This window comes from Agelaius phoeniceus, chromosome 17, assembly GCF_051311805.1.
Source record: "Agelaius phoeniceus isolate bAgePho1 chromosome 17, bAgePho1.hap1, whole genome shotgun sequence".
Classification (NCBI taxonomy): Eukaryota; Metazoa; Chordata; class Aves; order Passeriformes; family Icteridae; genus Agelaius; species Agelaius phoeniceus.
This window is the reverse complement of record NC_135281.1, coordinates 4547204-4570354: the sequence shown is the minus strand read 5'-3', so window position 1 is coordinate 4570354 and position 23151 is coordinate 4547204. Positions and strand designations below refer to the sequence as shown.

Genomic DNA, 23151 nt, shown 5'->3' with positions numbered 1-23151 from the left:
GTGGGAACAAGGAGGTTATTCCCAGCTTTGCTAAGAATCACCCGTTTGTTTGGAGAGAATTTGTGCAGACTGATATCCTTTAACTCATAGAAAAACCCCAAGAGAATCATTTGGCTCAATGTCTGGTTTGGGAGAGAATTCACAGTTTAGCATTTTTCCCCCAGTACAAAATACACAGGGCAGGGATGGGACACACATGGAGCAGAGAAACCTGAAAAACATCCTGCCAAAGTTCACCTGGTTCCCAAAGCCAGCAGAGGTTTCACAAAAACACTTGTTTTACAACCCAAGTCAGAAATATTTCTACTCCCATTGGTAATTCTGACAATTTTCAGCCTGTGCTTATCCACAGCTCAGCACAGATGTGGAAAGAGATTTGGAGGAAGGTGCCAGGGGGAAAGGAAAAAAGCAGTCAGCTCTACATGCAAGGCTTTATCTGGATGAGGAAACAGTGCTAAAAGAAAGCAATTTAGCAGCTGACACTAAACTTCCTTACTTTAATACCTCCAAGTTAAAAATCAATAGATTTTAATTGTTCATTCCAAAGTAATGTTTTGTTCTGAACTGAAGCAGAGTTTCCATGCTTTCTGCCAAAGATTGCTCCTCAACAAGTGTTGGAGTATTGATTTTGATTTCACTCATCAATAAAATACTCCATTGCAATTCCTACATCGTGTAATATAAAACTTGAAGATTTCCCCCAAAAAAAGTAAGTAATGCTGCAAGAATACAGTGAAAACTGACACATTTTCTTCCTGTCTTGCTAACACTGCTGGGATAGAGGTAAATGAGTTATTTTGGCCCCCAGTTCCACAGCCACAAAAAGGAGTGAGGCTCACCCTGTTTCCTTGGGGGCTCTCCAACATGAACCAAAGGCTCTCTGCAGCCACAGGAGCCTGCACAGCCCCAGCAATCAGCCCAGACAGCAGAGTCTCACCCTAAACCATCCTTTCCACCTGTTAAAAGCAATTTAGGAGTTCCTTCAGACTCAGGCAAGATGAGAACTACACCAACCATGCTGCTGAGCCCGTGGATGTGTACAAGTGCAGATAAATGCCCACATCTTTCCTCACCAAACCAGGGGGGTTCAGAGCACAGGAGCTCTCCCTTACCCTATTTAATGCACACCTTTAATATGCTCTCCAGCCTGCTTCCAGGAATACTTGCAGTGCTTGCAGTTCACACACTAGCACAGGCAGGCAGGGGAATATTTCAAAAATCATTAAATTTAACAAGACTGCTCCAAGCAGACAGACAGCAGCACTGACAGAGCTGGAATGGGACTGAGGTGCCAGTGGAGCCACAGGAGCACAGGCAGGCTAACCAGGGTGGTTTGGGCACACAGCCCTCACCCACAGCACAGCAGAGTCTGCCTCCACTGAGAGCTCTCTCTGCTGCAGCTCCATCAATGAAATAAGAAACAACCCTCTTTCTCCTACAAAGGCTGCTCTGCTATATTAAGATGTGATCAAATGTAAAAATAAGTCTCAAAGAGAGTGCTGGCAGAAAAGGGATTTTGGAGGTGTCAAATATGCAGCACTACACTTGGTAGCACCACTCCCTATGAATGTGAGTTAAACCACAAACAGCCCCAGCCCACCCAACACACCACAGGAGACAAAACTCACTTGGTTTCTTATAATTTACAAAATTAAAACACACTTTAAGCTTGTTTCCAAGGTAGGTTTAGTCCTAGTGTCCAAACCAAAAGACAGCAGGGATATCCACATTTTAACGAGGCCAAGTACTAGAAGCATTTTCAGCTCTCCAAAAGAACAAAATAAATTGTTCAAGAAGCTCTTAAAAAAAAATAAAATCAGCTTCTAGCAAAAAAAATTATAGACAAGCCAGTGTGACACAAAAAATAAATCTCTCCTCTTGTACATTGTCTCAAAAAAGAATTAGTATGTTTTCCCTTAAATGAAAATATAACAGTTACTGACACAGTGATTATTAGCTTTCTGTACCAAGTGGACAGCACTGAGACAGTAAATCAGGATGAACATAATGCACCAATTTATTCAGCAAAGCCAAATATTTGAGCAAGCACACACTGAAATTTAATCAAGCAAGAATCACCTGGGAAATCCTACCCTGTGCATCAGCTACCTCCAAATAAATCCTAAAATATACATGTATGTGTAAAATACACAGAGAGAAAATGTGACAGTACAAACAGGTTTTGCATTAGGGTTGATCTGTGCAGAGAGGATTAAAACAGACACACAGACACAATTATTACATGAGGTCCTGGTGCAAATCCAGCAGGAGGCAACAACAATGAAGGAATTGGAGCACCTGACACACAGGGAGAGCTGGGAAAGCTCAGCCTCAGGAAGGTGCATGTGGGTTATCCACGTCCATGGGAAGGAATAAAGGAGATGCCCAGAGCAGCTGTGGCTGCCCCTGGATCCTTGAAGTGTCCAAGGCCAGGTTGGACAGGGCTTGGAACACCTGGGACAGTGGGAGGTGCCCCTGCCCATCACAGGGGTGGAATGAGGTCTTTAAGGTCCCTTCCAACCCAAACCATTCCATGATTCCACGATCTCCTCCTCCAAGGAAGAACTGGCACCACTCAGTGTTCCTGAGGTTTTTGGAAGGTGAACAAGGAGTAACTCCACTGATTTTAATTGAACACATGTTCATGGACGACAGCCAAGATCTAAACAAACCTTCTGGAGAAGTTATCATTTGATACCACTGAGAAATAGGAGCCAAGCTGAAAACACACACCCCCGTGGCACCTTTCATCAGAGACCATCAAATAATTCCCCGGTGTTCATTAAGCACCCCCAAACTCCTGGGAAATAGAAAAGAAACAAGGATGCTCCTTACAACAGACTTATGTGACACATGGAAAAAATTCACTTGCTCATGGTTATCAAACAAGATGGGGACAGAGTTTGGAACAGAGAAGCTGAGCCTCCAAATCCCTGATCTAAGCACGTGATATTTTCAAGGTCTCCCTTGGCAGGAAGGAAATGATGAATCTGATTCCATGATCTTAGAAGGCTAATTTATTATTATAGTATATTATATTATATTATAGAATGCTATACTAAACTATACTAAAGAATAGAGAAAGGATACAGACAGAAGGCTTAACAAGATATTAATAAAAAACCTGTGACTCCTCAGGGTCTGACACAGCTGGACTGTGATTGGTCATCAAGTAAAAACAATTCACATGTTGGATAAACAATCTCTAACTACATTCTAAAGCAACAAAACACAAGAGAAGCAATCAAATAATTATTGTTTTCATTTCATTTTCTCTGAGGCTTCTCAGCTTCCCAGGAGAAAAAAATCCTAAGAAAAGTATTTTTCAAAAAATATGACAGCAACAGTACCATATGATAAAATATGATAAAATTAAATATTTAAATAATGATAAAAAGTACCACAAAATATGATAAGCACAGTACCAAAGCTCCACCTGCTCCCTGATGGAGCATCCCCAGTGCAGCAATTCCTGGGATTACCAAGAGTGCTGTGAAGGGAGCCCAGCTCCCACAGACTGCACGATTTCAGTGCAACATTCCCTGGGCTGCTTTGCCCCCAAGGAAAGCTGAAGTTAGCATAAAAAGGCAAGATTTCATTCTCACCTGTGAGATTACCAAATACAAGTGTGGTGAGTCAGAGTGCTTTGATTTTCCTGGTAAACCAGGAGCAGACAGAGAGCTGTGATATCCTTTAGTCTGAAAGAATTAATTAACATTGCAGTATCATAAGGGGCTGGGGGAGGGGAACCTTGATTCATGTTCATCTTTAAATACATTTTCTTTAAATCATTTCCTTGTGCAATTACTCATATATTACAGATAATGTTCTTGTACTCGATTTGCCTTGCAGTAAAACAGCAACATAAACATTTTCCTCCTCCCTAATATCTTTGGAATCAAAGTTATCATCTGATGAGAGGTATCCAGGGGAACAGTATTCAATACAACAAATAATTTTTCATTGGTATTTACTTCCTCTTTAAAATATTAAAGTGCAAGGAAGGGAGTAGAAAGAGCCAAGGTCAATTCATACATAAATATTTAGCTTGGAGATGCAATTCCTGCTTCCATTACTTTGTACTCTTTTATTACTGTGTCTTAAGGACATGTACTGCCAGTAAACTGCAGTTTAAGTTTCCAGGCTTTTATTTTGTACTGAGTTCCCATAAAAGAGAAATTCCAAGTTCCATCTATTTCTGAACAATTAGCTAAATTCCTGTTCTGACAGGCAGGCTAAGAAGTGTCAGCCCTGTCCCCCTGCATGAATTCCATGCCACTAAAATCTCTCTCCATGACAAAGAGAAAATTGCAATTTTTGCAAAAAGCAAACTTCTTAATCCCACCATGCTTCTCCCAGATTTTTGCAAATTGACACAAGCTTCTCCCACAATGCTGAATCATGGAATTGTTTAGGCTGGAAAACACCTCTAAAATCATTGAGTCAGACTGTTAACCCAGTTCTGACCAAGCCACCTCCAAACCATGGCCCCAAATGCCACATCCACACACCTTTTCATTTTCCCCCAGGGATGGGGACTCCAGCACTGCCCTGGGCAGCTGTGCCAGTGTTTGACAGCCCTTTCCATGAAGAAATTTTCCTTAATATCCAATCTAAACCTCCTCTGGCCCAGCCTGAGGCCATTCCCTCCCCCCTGCCCCTGTTCCCTGGAGCACAGCCCGACCTGGGGCTGTCCCCTCCTGTCAGGAGTTGTGCAGAGCCACAAGGGCCCCCCTGAGCCTCCTTTTCTCGTGTCTGAGCCCCTTTCCAGCTCCCTCAGCCACTCCTGGGGCTCCATTCCCTTCCCTGGACACTCTTCAGCCCTTCCAGGTCTTTTCACAAGGCCCCAGAACCAACCCCAGAATTTGAGGTGTGGTCTCACCAGTGCCCAGCACAGGGGGACAATCCCTGCCCTGGTCCTGCTGGACTTTCCAGAGGTTTCAAGATCCTTGGTGAGCATTGCAGAACTCTCCAGGAGGCTGCAGCCTCTGGCAGCCCTGAGGGGAAGCACTCATGGCTGGGTGGGATGAGCCCAAGGAGGAGAAAAGCAAAGCCCAGCAGCACAGGAAGATCCTCTCCAGCAGGGATTCCCTCTCTGCACAACAGCTTGGCATGAACCACCATTCTCCTGTCTGAGCCCCTTCCCCAGCTCCCTCAGCCCCTCCTGGGGCTCCATTCCCTTCCCTGGACACTCTCCAGCCCTTCCAGGTCTTTGTCACAAGGCCCCAGAACCAACCCCAGGATTTGAGGTGTGGTCTCACCAGTGCCCAGCACAGGGGGACAATCCCTGCCCTGGTCCTGCTGGATTTTTCAGAGGTTTGAAAACCTTTGGTGTGCATTGCATTCTCAACAGAGCTCTCCAGGAGGCAGCAGCCTCTGGCAGCCCTGAGGGGAAGCACTCATGGCTGGGTGGGATGAGCCCAAGGAGGAGAAAAGCAAAGCCCAGCAGCACAGAAATATCCTCTCCAGCAGGGATTCCCTCTCTGCACAACAGCTTGGCATGAACCACCATTCTCCTGTCTTCCCTCCATCAAGCAAACATGGGTGAAAGTCCAACTCAAGACCAAAGACTAAGGAAAATCTGCTAAAACATTTTTGTGAAAAATGCATGTATTTGATGATTGGCTTTTTGCAAATATTCAAATGAATATTATATGTGTTGTGTTAGAAAGTAAAGCTGTATTAATTCTCTTAAGTAGTGTGTTAAATATAGCTTTAGGTTATAAAAAATGTTAAAATAGAAACTATGCTATGTGAGATACTTTTTTTCTAAAGAAAGGACTCACACTGAGATAGCAGCCACAGGACACCTGAATCTTTCAGAGAAAGAGAATTTATTGCTCCATTATCAGAAGAAACGAACTTCTTCCCACCTCGAAGGTGCTGTTAGGATTCAGAGGAAGAAGTTGACCCTGCCCAGACAGAATCCTGTATTTAAATGGAATTTATGCATCATGGATGAGGTGTATGAATATGCAACAGGCTGTTGTTTTTAAGGGTTAATCCTCTGTTAACGTTGGGTCCTTTTTCGGGCTCGTGCTGCCCAGAAAAGGTACCTGGACTGTCTGGAACTCTTTATTTTTATTGTCTCATATTGTCCTAATTCAAATTGTCCAAATTATTATTACTCTAATTGTATTACTATTTTTTTATAACCATTGTATTACTATTAAACTTTTAAAAACAAGTGATTGGCATTTTTCACATTTTTAACCACTGCTATCTTTTACCTTTTTTACTTCTCTTAACAGAGTTGTCACAGTGGAAAATCTAGAGGTTTCCTAAATTACTCCAGTCACCCTGGCAGCCTCAGAACAGGAAAGGATCTGCAGATTTACTGGGCACATATATGAGCACACAGACAAACACCTGCTGCTGTGCCACTATATATTCCTAGAATATCATTTAACATGGATGGGCATTGCAGGAGCACAGCAGGAATGAACAGCCACTAAATGCCTTGCAAAAGGAGAGAGCAGAGTAAGGAAAATGGATTGGAAGCCTAGAGGCATAAAGAAAAAGGAAAGTTTGGAAAAAACTCATTATAATTTGTTCTCTTTAACTCTATGGTAATATCAATCTGAGAACAATAGCAAAAAAACAGGGTTGAAGCTAATTTTCAAAAGACATTAATTCCCTCAAGTTGACTGATAAATAACAGTGTTTTCTCTCCTCCTTTTTTGTCTTTAATGGGATTCAAATTATTCCATTTAATTGCAGCAGCACTGGTTTCCCCACCCAGCTTTCTATACTCCAGTGAAGCACAGGGTGACCTTAATTGTGTACATGATGCTGATTTTGGTTCAAACAAGAAGTATGAGTGCACCACATAGCAAATACAAATTTAAACAAACCCATAAAGGCTCAAATCCCAGTTCATTGCAGTCCAACTGCCTCCTTGCAAGTCTAAACCACAATAAAATTCCTGACAGCCCTTTATGATCCCCTCACAGAGGAGCTGCCTGTACAGCTCTATGGACATGTACTACCAATAAAATACAGGTGAAGTTTCCAGGCTCCCATTTTGTCCTGAATTGTCATAAAAGAAAAATTTCCAGTGCCATCTAGTTCTGAACAATTATCTAAGTCACCATCCTGACACAGACAGAGCCTGAGAAGTGACAGCTCTGCCTTCCTGCATGAATTAGGTGCCAGTGGAATTTAAATCTGTGACAGCAAAAAGCACATCTATTAATTCCAACACACTTCCCTTAAATTCCAATGGCTTGTCAAGAGCTTCTTTCACTACATAGAACCACAAATTGTTTAGACTGGAAAAGCACTTTACTCTGCCCAAATCCCCAAACTTCTGTTCATTTCCCTGCCTTATCAGCTCTGGGGTGATATAAAAAAAGTTGAGGGTGTTGCAGAATTACACAGAGAGCAGCAAATCCCCCCTGCACATTCATGCAGCCAAAAAGAGAAGCCCACAAATTCCTGACCACTCAGGTGATGGGCTTCCCTGCCACAAAGGCACGCTAAGAAAAGAGAAATATTAACATCAATAAATAATCAAGCTTTCCCAAGGGTATTAGGTGCACTAGTAGAAGGTTATCCACAAAACCCTGTGCCAATCTTCTTGCAGGTTTGACTGAAAAAAATCACCTGAGCACACACTTGTGCCATGGGACATTTCGTTGTTAATGCAAAAGATGGATGGCCCTGAATGGAGGGGCAGCTACTCAATATTTTGTTTTATTCTTACTGTTAGCTCCATGGGCCCATGCATTATTTACTGCACACTATGCAAACTGAGCTCTACAGAGAGAATTATTAATTTCCTCTCAGGTTTCTCCATAGCTATAGAATTTCTGGACTTTCCCCAGCATTCAGACACACTCACCACCCCACCTCAGAGCTCTGTGTTCAACTCTGTCCTTTCAGGCACTCAAAGGTTGAGGATTAATCCACGTTAACATAATGTGATGTTCCCTGTGAAAAACACCAATCCCTTGTTTTTAAAATTTTAAAAGTTTAATAGTAATAAAATGTTTATAAAAATAGTAATATAATTATAGTAATAAAAATTTGGACAATTTAGATTTAGGACACTATGAGACAATAAAAATAAAGAGTTACAGACAGTCCAGGTCCCTCTTTCTGGGTAAAATAAGCCCAAAAAAAGGACCCACATTAACAGAGGATTAACCCTTAAAAACAACAGCCTGTTGCATATTCATACACCTCATACATGATGCATAAATTCCATTCAAACACAGGATTCTGTCTGGGCAGTGTCAGCTTCTTCCTCTGAATCCTGACAGCGTCTCAGGGCTGAGCAAGGTGGGAAGAACTCAGTAAGGGAGCAATAAATTCTTTTTTTCTGAAAGATTGAGGTGTCCTGTGGCTGCTATCTCAGTGTGAGTCCTCTCTTTAAAAAACAGTATCTCACATAGCATAGTTTCTATTTTAACATTGTTATAACCTAAAACTATATTTAACACACTACTTAAGTACATTCATACATCATCACTTTCTAACATAACACATATAATATTCATTTTAATATTTCTGAAAAGCCAATCCTAGAATACGCATTTTTCACATTCCCCATTGGCAGCTCAGGGATTTTTAGGGTGCTCAGGGTCCTGCATGGGCCCCTCACACAGGTGTGATTTGACACCTAAAGCCCTTTTTGGGGTCCCACCTCAGCCCCCCAGGGTAAGAGCTGATGCTCCCCTGCCTCAGCTCTCCAAAACTCACCCACGAGCAGTCAGGAATTCTGCTGCAGAAATAAAGCATCACATGCCTAACACTCCTCCTCTCTCTGACTGGTACATTATGTGCTTCTTCAGCACCTACAAATCACATCTTGCACTTCTAATTGGGTTTTGTTTGGGCTGCTTTTCTGTTTGCTTGGGGGGTTTGGCTGAGGTTTCTTTGTGGGGTTGGTTGTTTGTGGTGTGCTTTGCTGGTTGGGCTTTTTAATCCCACACCCACTATTGGCCCCCAGGTTAGGTAAGGTCTAAATGCAGATTTGGGGGTGAGGGGGATTTGGAGGGGCACATGATTCAATCTTGCCTTCACCATGATGCTGTTGATATTTAACAGATAATCAGATTAATTAAGAAACAGCAGAGAAGCATTAGGATGTGTTATCACTTATGCTAAATACAGCATCATCACACTTTTTTTTTTCCTCACTCTACCTCCTCTTCTGTTCCCTCTTCAACAGCATTATAATAAAGTCAGAAGTTTTAGAGGAAAAAAAGCCTGCAGTGGATTGTTCAATTTTTTGTCCTGTCTAAATTCAAGTGACTCAGACAGAGTTCCCACCATTTCCTCTGGGACACAATTCCACAGCCTCATGAATCTGCAGTAAGATTTTCATAATGCCCAAAGTAATTATTTGCTTGTTTTCATCTCATTCTATTCCTTTCACTGTACATTAAATATTTCTCCCTTATTCCCCTTCCTTCCCTCTGAGGTACTCTCCTCTTCACAGCTCCATTCTCAGTTAGAGATCCAGAAATTAAATGGATTTAGATACTGTAAATCTCTCTTCAAAGAGGAGAAATTGCTGTCACTTGTGTGTACTCTCAATATGTTAATTTGTCACTCCTGGAAATAAGAGGATGCTCAGGGGGAATATTCCAGGCAGAAAAAACATCCTGATATATACTTTTTAAAATACAGACACAGCAGGAGGCACATTCTGCCCTCAGTGCACTTGCTGCTTTTCAAACCCACGTTCAGTTTGATGCAAATGTGCCACCAATTTCCAGTCAGTCCTCTCAAAAATCTCAGCATTAATCACCCCCAGATTCCAGATCCCTCTCCTCCACTCAAAAATCACTTTGTATACACCTTCACTCTGCATTTACATTGTAATACTACTCAGGATTTCTGCTAAATTTCTGTTTGAGACACTCAACGATGACTTTTTTTTTAAGAACTGAAAATTTGAAAGTTTACCATCACCAAGTAAAAACTTACAAGGGAACTACTTCTAAATGTTCTCAATTTTAATAGAAATTGCTTCAGAAGTCTGAATGTGATGAGTGATCCCTCTGCCATCTCCTGTGAGGAAGAACTCTGTGGGTAATCCAAAGTGGATAATCCAAATACTCTCCTGTATTTTCTGCAGCAATTCTAGCATGAATTACACTTGGCAAGCAGCATGATACAAGTTTGGGGTTAATGCATTGTTAATGCTGCTGCTGCTTCATGTTTTAAATATCTGCAAGTCACCCTGAAGTCAGTGACCACTGGGAATTACACTAAAGGGCACAAGGAAATTTAACATTTCTTTCACTGAAATGCTCATTTACTGGGCATTCTGTTAGCAGTAGCATGGAAGCAAAACCTCAAAAAAAAAAAATCCAAACAAACAAAAACCCCAAAAACAAACAAACAAACAAACAAAAATCCCACATCATCAAAAAAACCCACAGCAAAAAATCACACCAAAACCCAGGAGTGATTCAATATAGACAACTGCCAAGTGACCTTCAGAAATCACCAAGTAACATTCCAAAGCATTACTTCCCAGCCATTATCAGAAATGGTTTTGTATTATTACTAGAAAATCGAAGTGTAAGGGTAAAGCAGATGTCCAGTGCAGCTGTACTCTGCATGTTAATTTTTTTTTCAATAAATATGCACAGAAATCTTAGTAAATGCATTATAGAACATGGAAATCTTTGGCAGATATAAAAGCTTTATTTTAAAAGATGCAAAGTTGAGTGTTTACTTTAAAAGGGTTATTTTTGCTTGCTAAGTTCATTTAAGGACAATTAATTATACTTTCTTATTTTTGCAGGCTCTGGCCTTGGCAGTCTCCAGGGTTATCCCTGTGCCAACAGAGACACTGTGTTTATTTCCAAGCTTTCCACTTCTCTGATCATTCCTACCACGTGCTGATAGCTGTTAGTACATACACCATCTCCCATGTTTTAATCATAAAAATATTTACTGTTTGTGTAGGAAACCCTATCGCCAACAAAAAATTTATTCAGGAAGCTGGGGAAATGTTTTGACCAACATTTGCATAGTAAAAATCTCTTTTGAAATGAGATTTTTTTTCTTTTTTTTGAAATCTATTATTTTTTGCTAGATCACATGGATTCATCCTCCCTGATGGAATGTTTGAACCTCAAGAACCGAGGGGAAGTGCCTGGTTTAGAGCAGCTTTTTTCAACAAAATTATTATTCAGGTTATATTTATGTGAAACTCCAAGTGGGTCTAGATTTAATTTATACAAACAAATAAATTCCCACTTCCCAAAATGAAATAGTGGGTGCAATGCAGCATCCTTGGTAAGTACCAAAAGCACTGCTTGTGCTGTGGAGACAGGGGGATGCTGGCAGCCATCCAGCCCTGCTCTCTGTACCTGCCTTGCCAGGCAGGAGAGCAGCAGAGGCCCCAGGGCACCTTCCAGAGAGGCAATGAGTCAGTGCTGGCACAGCAGCCAGACCACAGGAGCTTCCAGCCACCCATCTGAAAGTCAAATCCATCAGCTGGTTGTGGCCTGTGCAGCCAGAGCCAGCAACGCAACACAAAAAATCTGTCTCAAGTGAGAGGCTCAAAACCAGATCTTGAAGGGAAGGGGCAAAGAAAGATGAGTGACTGGTTTTATTTAGGTGGGTGATGGCTCCTGGATGTTTAATTAGGGTTGGCTGCTGCACAGATTGAGGCTCATCTGGGCTGTCTGGCACAAGCTCTGACCCAGGCTGAGAGATGCACTGAGGAACCAAAATATCCTGATCTATTGTAAATGCAGGGCCACTGATGAAGGAAGGAGTGATGAGGAGGACTCCATCTTCTCAGGAGGCTCATTTATTACTTTTTTATACCATATTATATTAAAGAATACTATACTATACTAAAGAGTACAGCAAGGATACTCACTGAATGCTAAAAAGATAATAAAGAAAACTGGTGACTCTCTCCAGAGTCCTGACACAGCTTGGCCCTGATTGGCCAAAGAGTGAAAACAACTCCCAGCAGAATGCAATGGAACAATCACCTGTGGGTGAACAATCTCCAAACACATTCCCCATGTGAGCACAACACAGGAGAAGCAAATGAGATCAGAATTGTTTTCCTTTTCTCTGAGGCCTCTCTCTGCCCTTCAGCTTCCCAGGAGCAAAACCCTGGGCAAAGGAATCACGTTCAGGGAATGTGAATGCCACGCTGATCAGCCACTGTGGGACAGCCAGAGTGTAAATATAACAGCCTTTTCCTCTCACATGCTTATTCCTTCCCATTTCTGAAATAAACAGTGTGCAACTGTGGTGTGAGCACACAAGCAGAGCTGAGACACCAGCTGAGCTGGAGGAACAACAGGGAGAACTGCTGCTGGCATGGTTAAGGCTCTTAAAATATTAGCAACTGGCAAATATAACAGATAAATAGATGCTTTTCTAAGCAAACCTAGAATGGGCTGCTGGTAAATTCAAAATATTCCCATCAGTTGGGTTTGTGAAGGGAGATGCTCAATCACTGAAATTAAAGACAAGAGCTAGGTGCTGTATCCCACGTTTCAGCCTAAGGAGCAAAATTTGCAGCCATGAGCTATCTCACAGTGACTCTGGTGGACATTCAGCTTAAAGAAAGGGAGATTCTATTAGTGCCAGCCACCCTCCCAGCCTGAGAGCATCCAGCAGCCCACTTCAGAGCTTTATTTTGTGTCTGCTTCCTCACTGTTTCTGTTCTGGTGAAGTCTCCTTTCCTATTTCTCTTCCTACTGCTATAAATTTACCATATTCTCCTTCCCATCACACTCTCCATCACTAACCCTCACCAAACACCAGGATCCTGTCAGCTGCCACCCTTCTTGCTTGACTGTGGCACTGCTCATGTTTCTGCTGCTGTTTCTGTTTCCCCCTTATACAACTGCAAAGATATTCTTCAGGGTATCAAAAAAACCCCAGTAATTTGTGCCCCTAAAGCATTTAGCAGTTGGCTCTTCATGGGTTCCAAAGGTACTACACAACAAAGCCATCCCTTCAGGTTTAATAAACAATTAGGGGAGGAAAAGGAGTTTCTATTAAAGAGACTCATTAGGAGAGGAGTTGGTACCATTGTAAAACTGGCAATTGCCTCTCTGGGATGAGGAGGTAACAATGAGAAACAATGAGAAGGTCACAAGCACTTCTGCCCAGCCACTTGACAATCTCACCCAAGCTAGAGACCAGAGACAGCCCAGAACAGACTTTGTGGGGATTCACCTTTTTTTAATAGGTGAGCGTGAATGGAAAACACCAGAAACAGCTCATTATTGTTTATCTTGGTGCTTTTCTCAAGAACAAATTAGTAAAAATGCTTGGTACCAGCTGAAAGCAGTGGCAGAGTTACACAGACAGCCTCCTGCCTCAGCTGGTTGGGTTTTTTTTAAATCTACCTCTCAGCCACACACCTCTGCAGAAACATCAAAACCATAAAATATTTCCCTGAGAATGACTGACTGTGGTAGAAATACACTGCACTTTACACTTTCAGCAGCAACTGTTCCCATTAGAGCACTGAATTCCCACCTAGGAATGCAGAATGAGATTTGGGCTGCCCCCACCTAAGTGGGTACATGTTGACAGCAAATCCCTTTTCTGGAGAAACGAATCATCAAGCTCAGCAGCTTCCCATCCTGCTGACAGAAGTGCTCTTCTGCTTATCCAGCAAATGCTGCTGCACTTCCAGTAAACATTTCTAAAGGAAGAAAGGCCCATTATAGAGCAGTCAGATTGCTTTAATTCCCTTCTTCCTCCCCTGCTTTGTGCCCTACTTCTACTAGTTGGTCACAATCACACACTGCTTTTCACTCCTACAAATCATCATTGTCTTCTCAAATAAACAAAACCACGTGGCACCATTACCATCCCCTACTCCACACTTTGTCATTAAATAAAAGACGAAGAAAGCTCACTTCAAAGTTAGTATATTTGCCTATTTAGGATTTCTTTTCTCCCCTCTGCTATTGAGGGCTGATCTTTGAGTCAGTACGAAGGGAAGGAAGATTCACACATGTTCAGATTAAGGTAGCAGCAACAAATTCAGCAGTGCTGGAGTCAAAAGCATAATATTCCAATAAAATATCCCCAGCACAGCTTGAAGCCCTACTTCTGCTCACACAGGTAATGACACTTTCTTCAAATTCAAAAGAGGGAAGGATTGATTCTCAACCAAAAAAAATAAAAATGGATAAACTCTGGCTGAAGTGGTAGTACTCTTGATTTTGTTGTTCTTTACAGCATTGCAGAGGAGAAGAGTGGAGCAGCCCTCCTTCACTCCACAGCTGAATTCACAGCCAGGAGCTGCTTCCCAGTGATTCCACACAGTCACTACCAGGAACGAAGCTGAGATTGACAAGGATATATGTGGAAAAAAAAGTGATCAACTCTGTTTCCTCTGTACAGCCAGATCTGAAGCCGTTTCAGCTAGGCAAACATGAGATATGGGACACTTAGAGCACTTCCAGCACAAAGGGAGCAGCATGGCTGAACAAAGAGCTTCGCGTAAGCGGAGGTTGCTCAGGCTGCAGCACTGATCTGTGCCCACACAACATCATCAGCTGTCAAACCCCACAGCCTTCCTGAGAGATGAACTAAAAAATATCAAGGAACAAGAGCCAGGTCCCATCCTCCCAAAATTCATAAGCAGCTCAATCATTCTTCAAGTACATGAGCAGCACCGCTTCAAACAGCAGCAGAATTCACCAAGCCGGTTTGAATTCCCAAGGCTGCAGTCCCAGGGGGATCCAGCTGGAGAAAAGAAATCAAGCAACTGGCCTTGGATTGATTTACAAGCACTACTTCAAAGAAAACAAGATAACCAGAGGAGACCAAGCACTAAGTAGGTTCTTTCTTCCTGGGGTTTCTTGTCCTGTTTTACCAGGACTTCCTAGAATTACATCATCTTTAACTGGGGCATTAAACAACACCTTAACAGCCTTCCTTCTCCAGAGATCCTTGTTTTCTTTAGCTGAAATTTCTTCCTTATCAGCATTTTCCTCTGGAACATGCAATGTCCTGCCATCCAGTTTACAAAGCATTTGACATCTCTGAACTGCAGTGATAGATGGGATGTATTTATTGGATATTAAAAAACAAGCAGGACTGATTAAATGATGCATAGTCTGATTAAGACAGTAATTGTCTCCTTTACCATGAAGATGTATGATCTTTAGAGCTCACAATAATGAACCCTTTTTTGTTATGTAATGACAAGTGCACAGAAAAATAGGACCAGGCTGTGAGAAGTCCTCACTGATGCCATCAACAACATCCACCACCTTTGTGTGCCTGCTCTTTTTCTCTGTTTTTGCCTGGAATGGCACTCAAATTAAGGGACAGCACTAGGCCAGGAAGGTGGCAGGGTAAGAGGTAGGTAAAGATGTCTCAAAAAACTCAAAAATAAGCAGAGACCATCTAAATGAAGGTACAGCCAAGTAGTACCATCCAGCACAAACAGGGGAGAGCAGCAGCTAAAGAAAAATAAGAAAACTAGGAACTGTGAGTGGTATAAAAAAAGTGACTCCAGGCCAAATACATTGGCTTCAATGAGCCAAGTAATGCTGCTCCATAAAACGTTCCAGAAATACCAGAAGAGCCATATACCACCTTCTTATCAAGAATATGAGCACAGAGCCAAGGAATGGCAACCCACCAGCCCTTCCTCAGGGGAGTGGAGCCCTCTGCTACCAAGGCAATGGGAGACACAGAAGGTTTCCTGCTTCACAGATGGAAACCTGGACTACAACTTGTTCACAGCAGCAGGTGACCCCTGCATGCTGCTGCTATTTCAAATTCATGTAAGGAAAGTCTCATCTATGGATGTTCCTATGAGCATTTTTTTTGGAAGCTCAGTTACATTTTTAATCTGTGCCTTACAAGACACTGAGGAAACAGACTGCAGCAGTTTCCATAAAAAATTAAGGGATGTCTCTCTAGAAAGACAGAGGGCTTTATATAGCAATGCACACACACACACATCCTGCTGCTCGTCACCCAAACACCGTAAGGGTTTCTGGGGATGTCAACCAGGCTGCAGGATTGCTGTGGGAAAGCAGAAGTATTATCACTCTCATCACTGAGCAAACCCATGTATTCAATCAGATTTTGGTATGTGGATTTCAGACAACATCTGCTACTTTTATTCTTTTTCTTAATTAGGGCCACGTTAAATCAGTCTCAGATTTGCCTGTTGCCAAAATATTTAAGTTCCAATGCACACCTCTCCATTGTACAGTCAGTGCTTCCCATTCAGGCAAAGAACAATACCTGCCAATACACATTCGTGCACCTCACTTATAAAATCACAATGAAAATTACCAGAGGCATAAAACAACTATTATGATAAATAATGAGCTTTAAAAAACCCACACCATACACGTAGAGAGAATCAGAGACACTGATCCTTCTGTGCTGAATGTTATTCAAGAGGATTGTCAGAGCAATGCTGAACAGATCAATTTATTTCTCTTTCTTCTCTCCACTTAACTGGATTTCATGTACAAAAGTAATTGTTCCTATAAGAAACAACCCTTGTCCGTGGCTTTCGAGGTTCAAAGCCTCAGACCTACATCTTTACTACTATTCGGGTTTCCATGGCAACAGATGATGGTGCCTTCTGAAAAAAAAAAAAAAGTATACTTTAATATTCTACAGTAAGTGCCCCAAATCATTCCCGTAATATTAATGAAAACTGGAGCACGTGGGCCTGCACGCAGAGCATAACAGACTTAAAAAGTACAATTAAACAAGAGAAGCAGAGCTCAGGGACTTGCGGGAGGGTGGGTGGTTAAAAAGGGCTCTGCATTCGTAAAAGAGAAGGATTATCCCTCAGAGATTCACAAACGCCTTTATACACACAGTGACCTTTCGTTGCCGCTGTCGAAAGAGGCAGTTTCACAACATCACCTTCTTAGGATTAATTGTTTATGTATTAGAAAACAAATCGAGCCAGCCGGGGATAAAAATAAAGTGGAATTGTGGCGCTAACAGCTCCCCAGAGGGAGAGAAAAGTGATTATTGAGTTAAATGGCTGCATTGTTAACAACTGCCACACAGAGCAGCTCGCTCAGAAAGGCCCGTTTTTCACCGCCAATTTACTGACAGCAAAACCTGAGCAAATGAACTCCTACTAAATTAAGGCTTCCCCAAAAAATTTCCTTGCAGTTTGCTCCCTTTTCATCTTCTCTCCTGGCTGGACGAGCCCTGTGTAATGAACTCTCAGCTGCCGCAACTTCGCGATGTGGCAGCGGCCCTTGGGAGCGTTCGAGCTCTGCCAGCAAAGCAAGGAGCAGGACGGGGGGAAAATTAAATTAAGCACTGCCATCAGAAGAAAAACAAGTGTTAAATAATCAGGTGTTCAGGTCAACAGCCCCCACGTAAACCCTCTGTCCTACTTTCCCCACCGGATGCTTTTTCACAGCTGCAGATGACTTTAATCTCTCTATTTATCCCCCTGTTGTGTTAAAAATCCTCACAAAACAGGCAAAGTGTGTCAACTGCAAGAATCCCCCCATGTTCTGGTGGGAGAAAAAGCGCGCACGGACTTTCAGGAGAACTTCCCTCTAATGCTGTTCCAAAATCCTGAAAGAACCGGGTACCGCTATCATTACCTGGTGCTACTTCTGTGTTTGGGACGGAAAAGCAAAGCATTTAAATTAGCAGCTGACCCTAGAGCTGACAAAAAGTTGAGAACCTCGAAAAGCATATGTTGAGTTACAAATAAATACAGAGACTGCAGGGAAGGGGAAGTAATTGCTGGGGAGAAGAGTTATAAATAGAGTGATAGAGAAATTACATAAAGAAATGAGTGGTAGCCAGCTCCCTCAGGATGAAATGAGGTATGCCAGGGAGAAACCATGGGTATTCTGCTGTCTCTTTGTAGTATTCCTAATTTTACGTTGTGAATAACACGAAGCAGCAGCAGCTGTGCAAATCGGGTAGGAGCTGACTACATTTCCTCTTGACTTGTGCCTTTCTTAGTTCCTAGTCCAGCAATCACTTAACAAAATAAGTTTTTAAAAAAATAATAACAACCAACAACTTGCACGGTGATTTTTCGGGATGTTTAACAAAAGGCTGCTGTATAAACGCAGTAGTCTTTGAAAAATAATCGGAGACGGGAGGTATTTGCATCCTAAAAGTTATGGAGAGAGCACCACCTGATGGAAGATGCGGAAAGACACCGATGACATTAACTGGAGCCACTCCAAACTTCACGGAATTTTCAGGGACAAAGTGCACCTGCAAAATTTTGCTTTTTACCATTCAAAAAAAAAAAAAATTAAAATCAGCTACAGGGGCACAGTCCAGACCGGTACATTTCACAGCAGATATTTATTTTAAGAGTAGAAAGCTTTCTCCTAATATCAGTACTACAAGCAGCTCAGAAACAGTTATTAAAATCAGTGCTTCTTACTTTGGATGGCAGGATGCACACTCAATTCTAGTGATTTTTAAAAAAACCCTCACAGTCACTATTTCTACTGAACTGATAATTAAAATATTCCATGGCTTTCCTAAAAATAATTGAAATATGTTAAATCTTCATGCGTTTAGCTCATATTACATTATCTCCCTCAAATACAAAGTGTCTTCTGCCCCCTTAAAACTTTGCTATTTTCCTAGAACACTCTTCTTTCCAAGCATCTGGCTAAATGATTCATCAAAAGCCTGGGATCTAATCACAATTGATATGACAAATGTCAAGAACACGAAAACAGTTGGAAGAGAGAGAAAAGAAGGGGGGGGAAATAAATAGCTCCACATATTGCTTACTCAAGGAAGCAGTTATTTAACTAGGTTAGATTTCCCAGCCTCTCTAATAAATCTGTGCTTTGTGCAGTTGCCTAGCAATGTAAACACGATCCCGGTGGTGTCAAAGCCAAGCCGGGTTGGTGACAACACCTCCAGCCAGCCCCGTCCCTGAGCCCAGGGCTTCGGGGGAAGGTGGGCACGGCGCTCAGCATCCCCGACACGCCACTGCTGCTGCTTTAAAACAGCGAGACAGAGTCATCCGAGCTGCTGCTTCGAGTCACAAAAACCTTCTTGTGTTTGAGATGAACTCAACTTAGTTTCGTGCCTCCAGGACGCCTCAGTCCCAGGCAATGAGATGTATTCCTATGTTAAGCGACCCAACACAGGGAAATTTTACTCGTCTTAAACGTACAGGTAGTTTTAAAATACTTTTTTTTTCCCCCTAAGTCAAGAGAGAAGAAAGCTATAACTGCTTATCTTTTAGCATGAGCACAAACTGCAGTGAGAAAATGAATATATTGCAAGATCCAGGAGACAAACAAGACCCATGTATCTTTAGATTACCTACAAAATAGCACAGGAGGAGAAAGCCAGCTCTATAAGCACCTGTCATCTTCAAGTAATTCAAACTATGCCTAAAGGAACTCGTAGGAGTGGGAGAATAGCCGGCTACTATTACTGTACACATGCCAGGGAGCAAAGTACTCCCAAACATCAGCGGCAGACAAAGTGACAATTGGGAAGGAGCCCCCCGAGAAAGTTCCTGGAGCTGTGACACGCAAGTGCTCAAACAGCTGCCACTGAACTTCCCAGAGCAAGCCCAGACCCCTTCCCCTGACCGGGGGGGAAAGGCAGCGGCTCCCCCCGCGCTCCACATCCCGCAGGAGCCAACTCCTGCCTGGGGCTCGCAAACCACCAAAAACCACCTCGCGTGTCGCGAATCCCACGATAAAGGCGATGCGGTCATAAAGACGATGCTGTCACCTCTTGCCGCACGCAACTTCGGCAGGAGCGAGCCCTCCCCGGCCCCAGCGGGACCCCCGCACGGCCGGGCAGAGCCCCTCGCATCCCATCCCCGGCGCCTCCCGGGTACCGGCGGGTACCGAGGCTGCCGCTGGCCAGCGCCTTCCGAGGCGCCTCCATCCCCCGGATGGCACCGGGAGCTCCCTGCGAGGCCGCGGGGCTGGAGGCGCTGAGTTGGGGCTGCCGCGAGAGCCGCCCGAGGGATGCAGGAGCGGGGCACCGGCCGGGCGGGCATCACTCACCTGGGAAAACCTGTCCGTCCGCCCTGGGTAAGAGCTGCAGGAAAAAGACGATCGCGGCCACGCCGCTCATCCTTCCCCGGAGTTCACCTGCCCTCCGCGCTGCCGCGGAGCCGCTGCCTGCCCGCCGCTATCCCCCGCATTGGTGGCCGTGCGCGGCGGCGGCCCCGGCAGCCGGAGCCGCGGTGCTGCTCGGAGCGGGGAGCGCAGCGGGGCGGGCGGGAGGTGCCCCCCGAGCCGAGCCCAGCGCCGGCCGCGCCCGCGCAGAGCCGGCCCCGCTGCCCCCCCACCCCGGGGGAGCCGCTCGGTGCCAAGGGGAGCGCGGGTTTGGGGGTGCTCGGTGCCTATCGAAGGCCGGGTGATCGCTCGCACAGCGCCCCGCGGTAGCGGCTGGAGCGCAGCATCGCGCGGCGCAGGCAGGTTTGCTGCCACTGCCCTGGCAGCGAGGGGCTGGCGTTAAACGGAGGGCTGGGATTGGGGGTGGGATTGGGGCCGGGAGCGGCGCGGGGATGGGATGGGATGGGATGGAGGGAGCGACCCTCTGCTGGAGCCAAGGAGGAAACAGGCACCCCCCCGCCCCCCCCCCGAGCCCTGCTGTTTGATGGGGCGGCTGCTACGAGCAGCTCACGGGCACCTACAGCTGAAAATAGTCATTTCCATCCTTATTCACTTTACTTTCGGGAGTTCAGTGCTGAACAGCGAGGCACATCGCGCCCTGGGCACCCCTAGGGCTTAGGCACAGGCAGGGAGACAATTCCGGGTGCAATTCTAAGAATTGCTGTCCACAGGTAACTTCTTGACCCAAAATGACAAAGGGGGCGGAGGGAACCTAAGGCATTGAATAGGACTGATCAGTCTGGATCAGTCACCTGGGCTGGATTCGCACAGGAAAAGGAGAGCAGTGACCACCCGGACAGAGCACCTGTGCGGCCGGCTTTGGGCAGCGACTGCGGCGGGGGTGGCAGCGGGGCGGGCGGGCTGGCACTGCCGGCTGCGGCCCAGCCCCGCTCCCTTCCCGGCCCCGCTCCCTTCCCGCTGTTCCTGCCCAGCCCCGCTCCCTTCCCGCTGCCCCTGCCCGGCCCCCGCTGTTCCTGCCCGGCCCCGCTCCCTTCCCGCTGCTCCCGCCCGGCCCCCGCTGCCCCTGCCCGGCCCCGCTCCCTTCCCGCTGCTCCCGCCCGGCCCCGCTCCCTTCCCGCTGTTCCCGCCCGGCCCCGCTCCCTTCCCGCTGTTCCCGCCCGGCCCCGCTCCCTTCCCGCTGCTCCCGCCCGGCCCCGCGGTGGCTCCGGCGCTGCCGGGCCCGAAGGGGGCGGTGTTGGACCGGCGGCGGCTGCGGCGCTGCCGGGGCTGCCCCGGGCACGGGCAGCGCTCCCCCTCCCAACCAGCGCTGTGTGTTTAAAACAAGCGCCTGGAGATTCGTTTTCAATACTGCGAGAGCGCCGGAGACTTAGGATTAGGGGAGTAGTATCGGTGATATTTTTGCCCGACGTCTGGGAGAAATGATGCATCTGACTTCATTGATATCAGAAGGCTAATTAATTACTTGATTATACTATATTATTCTATATTATATTACACTATAATACATTACATCTAAACTGAATCTGAATAAGCACCCAGCTTATTCAGAACTGCCCAGAACCTTGTGAGTGCTGCTGACCCACAGCCTGCACACACTGGGCCCTGACAGGCCAAGGAAACAAAACACCATCACTGTGGGCAAACAATCTCCACATGGCATTCTGCTTTGGCACAACACAGGAGCAGCCAATGAGATAAGAATTGTTCTGATCATTCTCTTCTCTGCTTCTCTCACTGCTCCTCTCAGGTTCAGAGGATGTGAATCCCACAGAGTATGGAAGTTTCTCAGGGGCTGGAAGGTCCTCAGGACTCAGCCTGGTGGGATAATCAGAAATTTCTTCACTAAAAGAGTGGTCAAGCACTGCAAGAGGTTGCCTTGAGGAGATTTGCAAGGCACGTGGATGTGGAACTTGGGGCATGGGTTGCTGGTGGGCTTGGCACTGCTGGGTCAATGATCTTAAAGGTCTTTTCCAACCTGAACTATTCTATGGTTCTGGAGTAACCACTGAAGAATTGCACATTGCAGTCCTTGACTGCAAGAACACCACCCTGGGAGCCAACAGAGACAGCATCAGCTTCTATACAGCAAATACTCCCCCTCAGCTGTTCACAGCCTGAGCCAGAAATGAGCTTGAGAGGTCCCTGTATCTCAACAGAGAAAGGTTTGGATTGGGAGGACCTTACAGATTACCCAGTGCCACCCCTGCCATGGGCAGGGACACCTTCCACTGTCCCAGGCTGCTCCAAGCCTGTCCTCAGTCACTTCCAGGGATCCAGGGGCAGCCACAGCTTCCCTGAGAACCAAATCCTATGTCCAGCGTTCAAACCCCTCCAAATCAATGATGTGTGACCCTCTCTTTAGGTGTCAGCATCACTTCAGGAATTAAGGCACTGCTCTATCTTTCATTCAGCACAAGGACAATCACAAACCAGTACAATTGTAGATGAAGGCAGAGCAGAGAACAGAACAACAAGAAGAAAACCTCACTAAAAAATCTGCTAGGAAGCCTAAAGGATCCAGCCAGCACAGCAGACATGGAAACTACTGGAATGATAATATACAAAAATCCTTAGATCAGTGCAAATTGCCTGGACAATAAGAACAGAAAGTCTTGAAACCCAGGGATGGTGCTGGTAAGAAGTGAATAAAACAATAGTGAAGAGCAGCTGTAAAAAACAAATTCTAAATAAAGTTGTTTTCATAGAAGCTAAAGAAAAAGGAAGAAATACAAGCAAGTCTGGCATTCATGTTCAAAATGACAAAAAACTGGTAAACTAAGTGACTTCCTGAGGTCCAAGGAGTTCAGAGAGCGAAAAGGAGAGAAACTTAACGTTTCTTACAGGGAAGATTTTCAAACCATGAAGTCTGCATCATAAGCAAGGTGAAGAAGGGTGGGAGGGAAGATCTGGATAGAGAAGAAAGGTTAGAAAGAAATTGCCTGCAAGAATCTAGGAAAAAACTGACAAGAGACAACTGTCTTGGACATTAAATAGTGCAAAGGCAAACATTAGGCTGAACTAAAATCAGGCTAAAACCTTATGAAGGATTGTGTCAACTCAAAAAGTCTTGTGAGAAAGGAAAACAAAAAATACAATATGCAGGATG

The 23151-nt window shown here is 44.7% G+C and overlaps 1 protein-coding gene across 9 annotated transcripts in view; it reads right to left on the bottom strand.

Moving 5' to 3' along the window:
* PTPRT (protein tyrosine phosphatase receptor type T) overlaps nucleotides 1-20460 on the bottom strand; it is a 488934-nt gene extending 468474 nt beyond the window's left edge. For 5 of the 9 annotated variants that reach the window (XM_054644473.2, XM_077187382.1, XM_077187384.1 and 2 more), the window contains exon 1: nucleotides 19971-20459. In XM_054644473.2, the coding sequence (XP_054500448.2) occupies nucleotides 19971-20040 (70 nt within the window). In that variant the 5' untranslated portion in view covers nucleotides 20041-20459. Of the gene's footprint in view, nucleotides 1-19970 lie in introns of all 9 variants that reach the window. The other 4 variants (XM_077187381.1, XM_077187383.1, XM_077187385.1 and 1 more) reach the window with 2 other exon arrangements.
* Between the last annotated feature and the right edge of the window lie 2691 nt (nucleotides 20461-23151).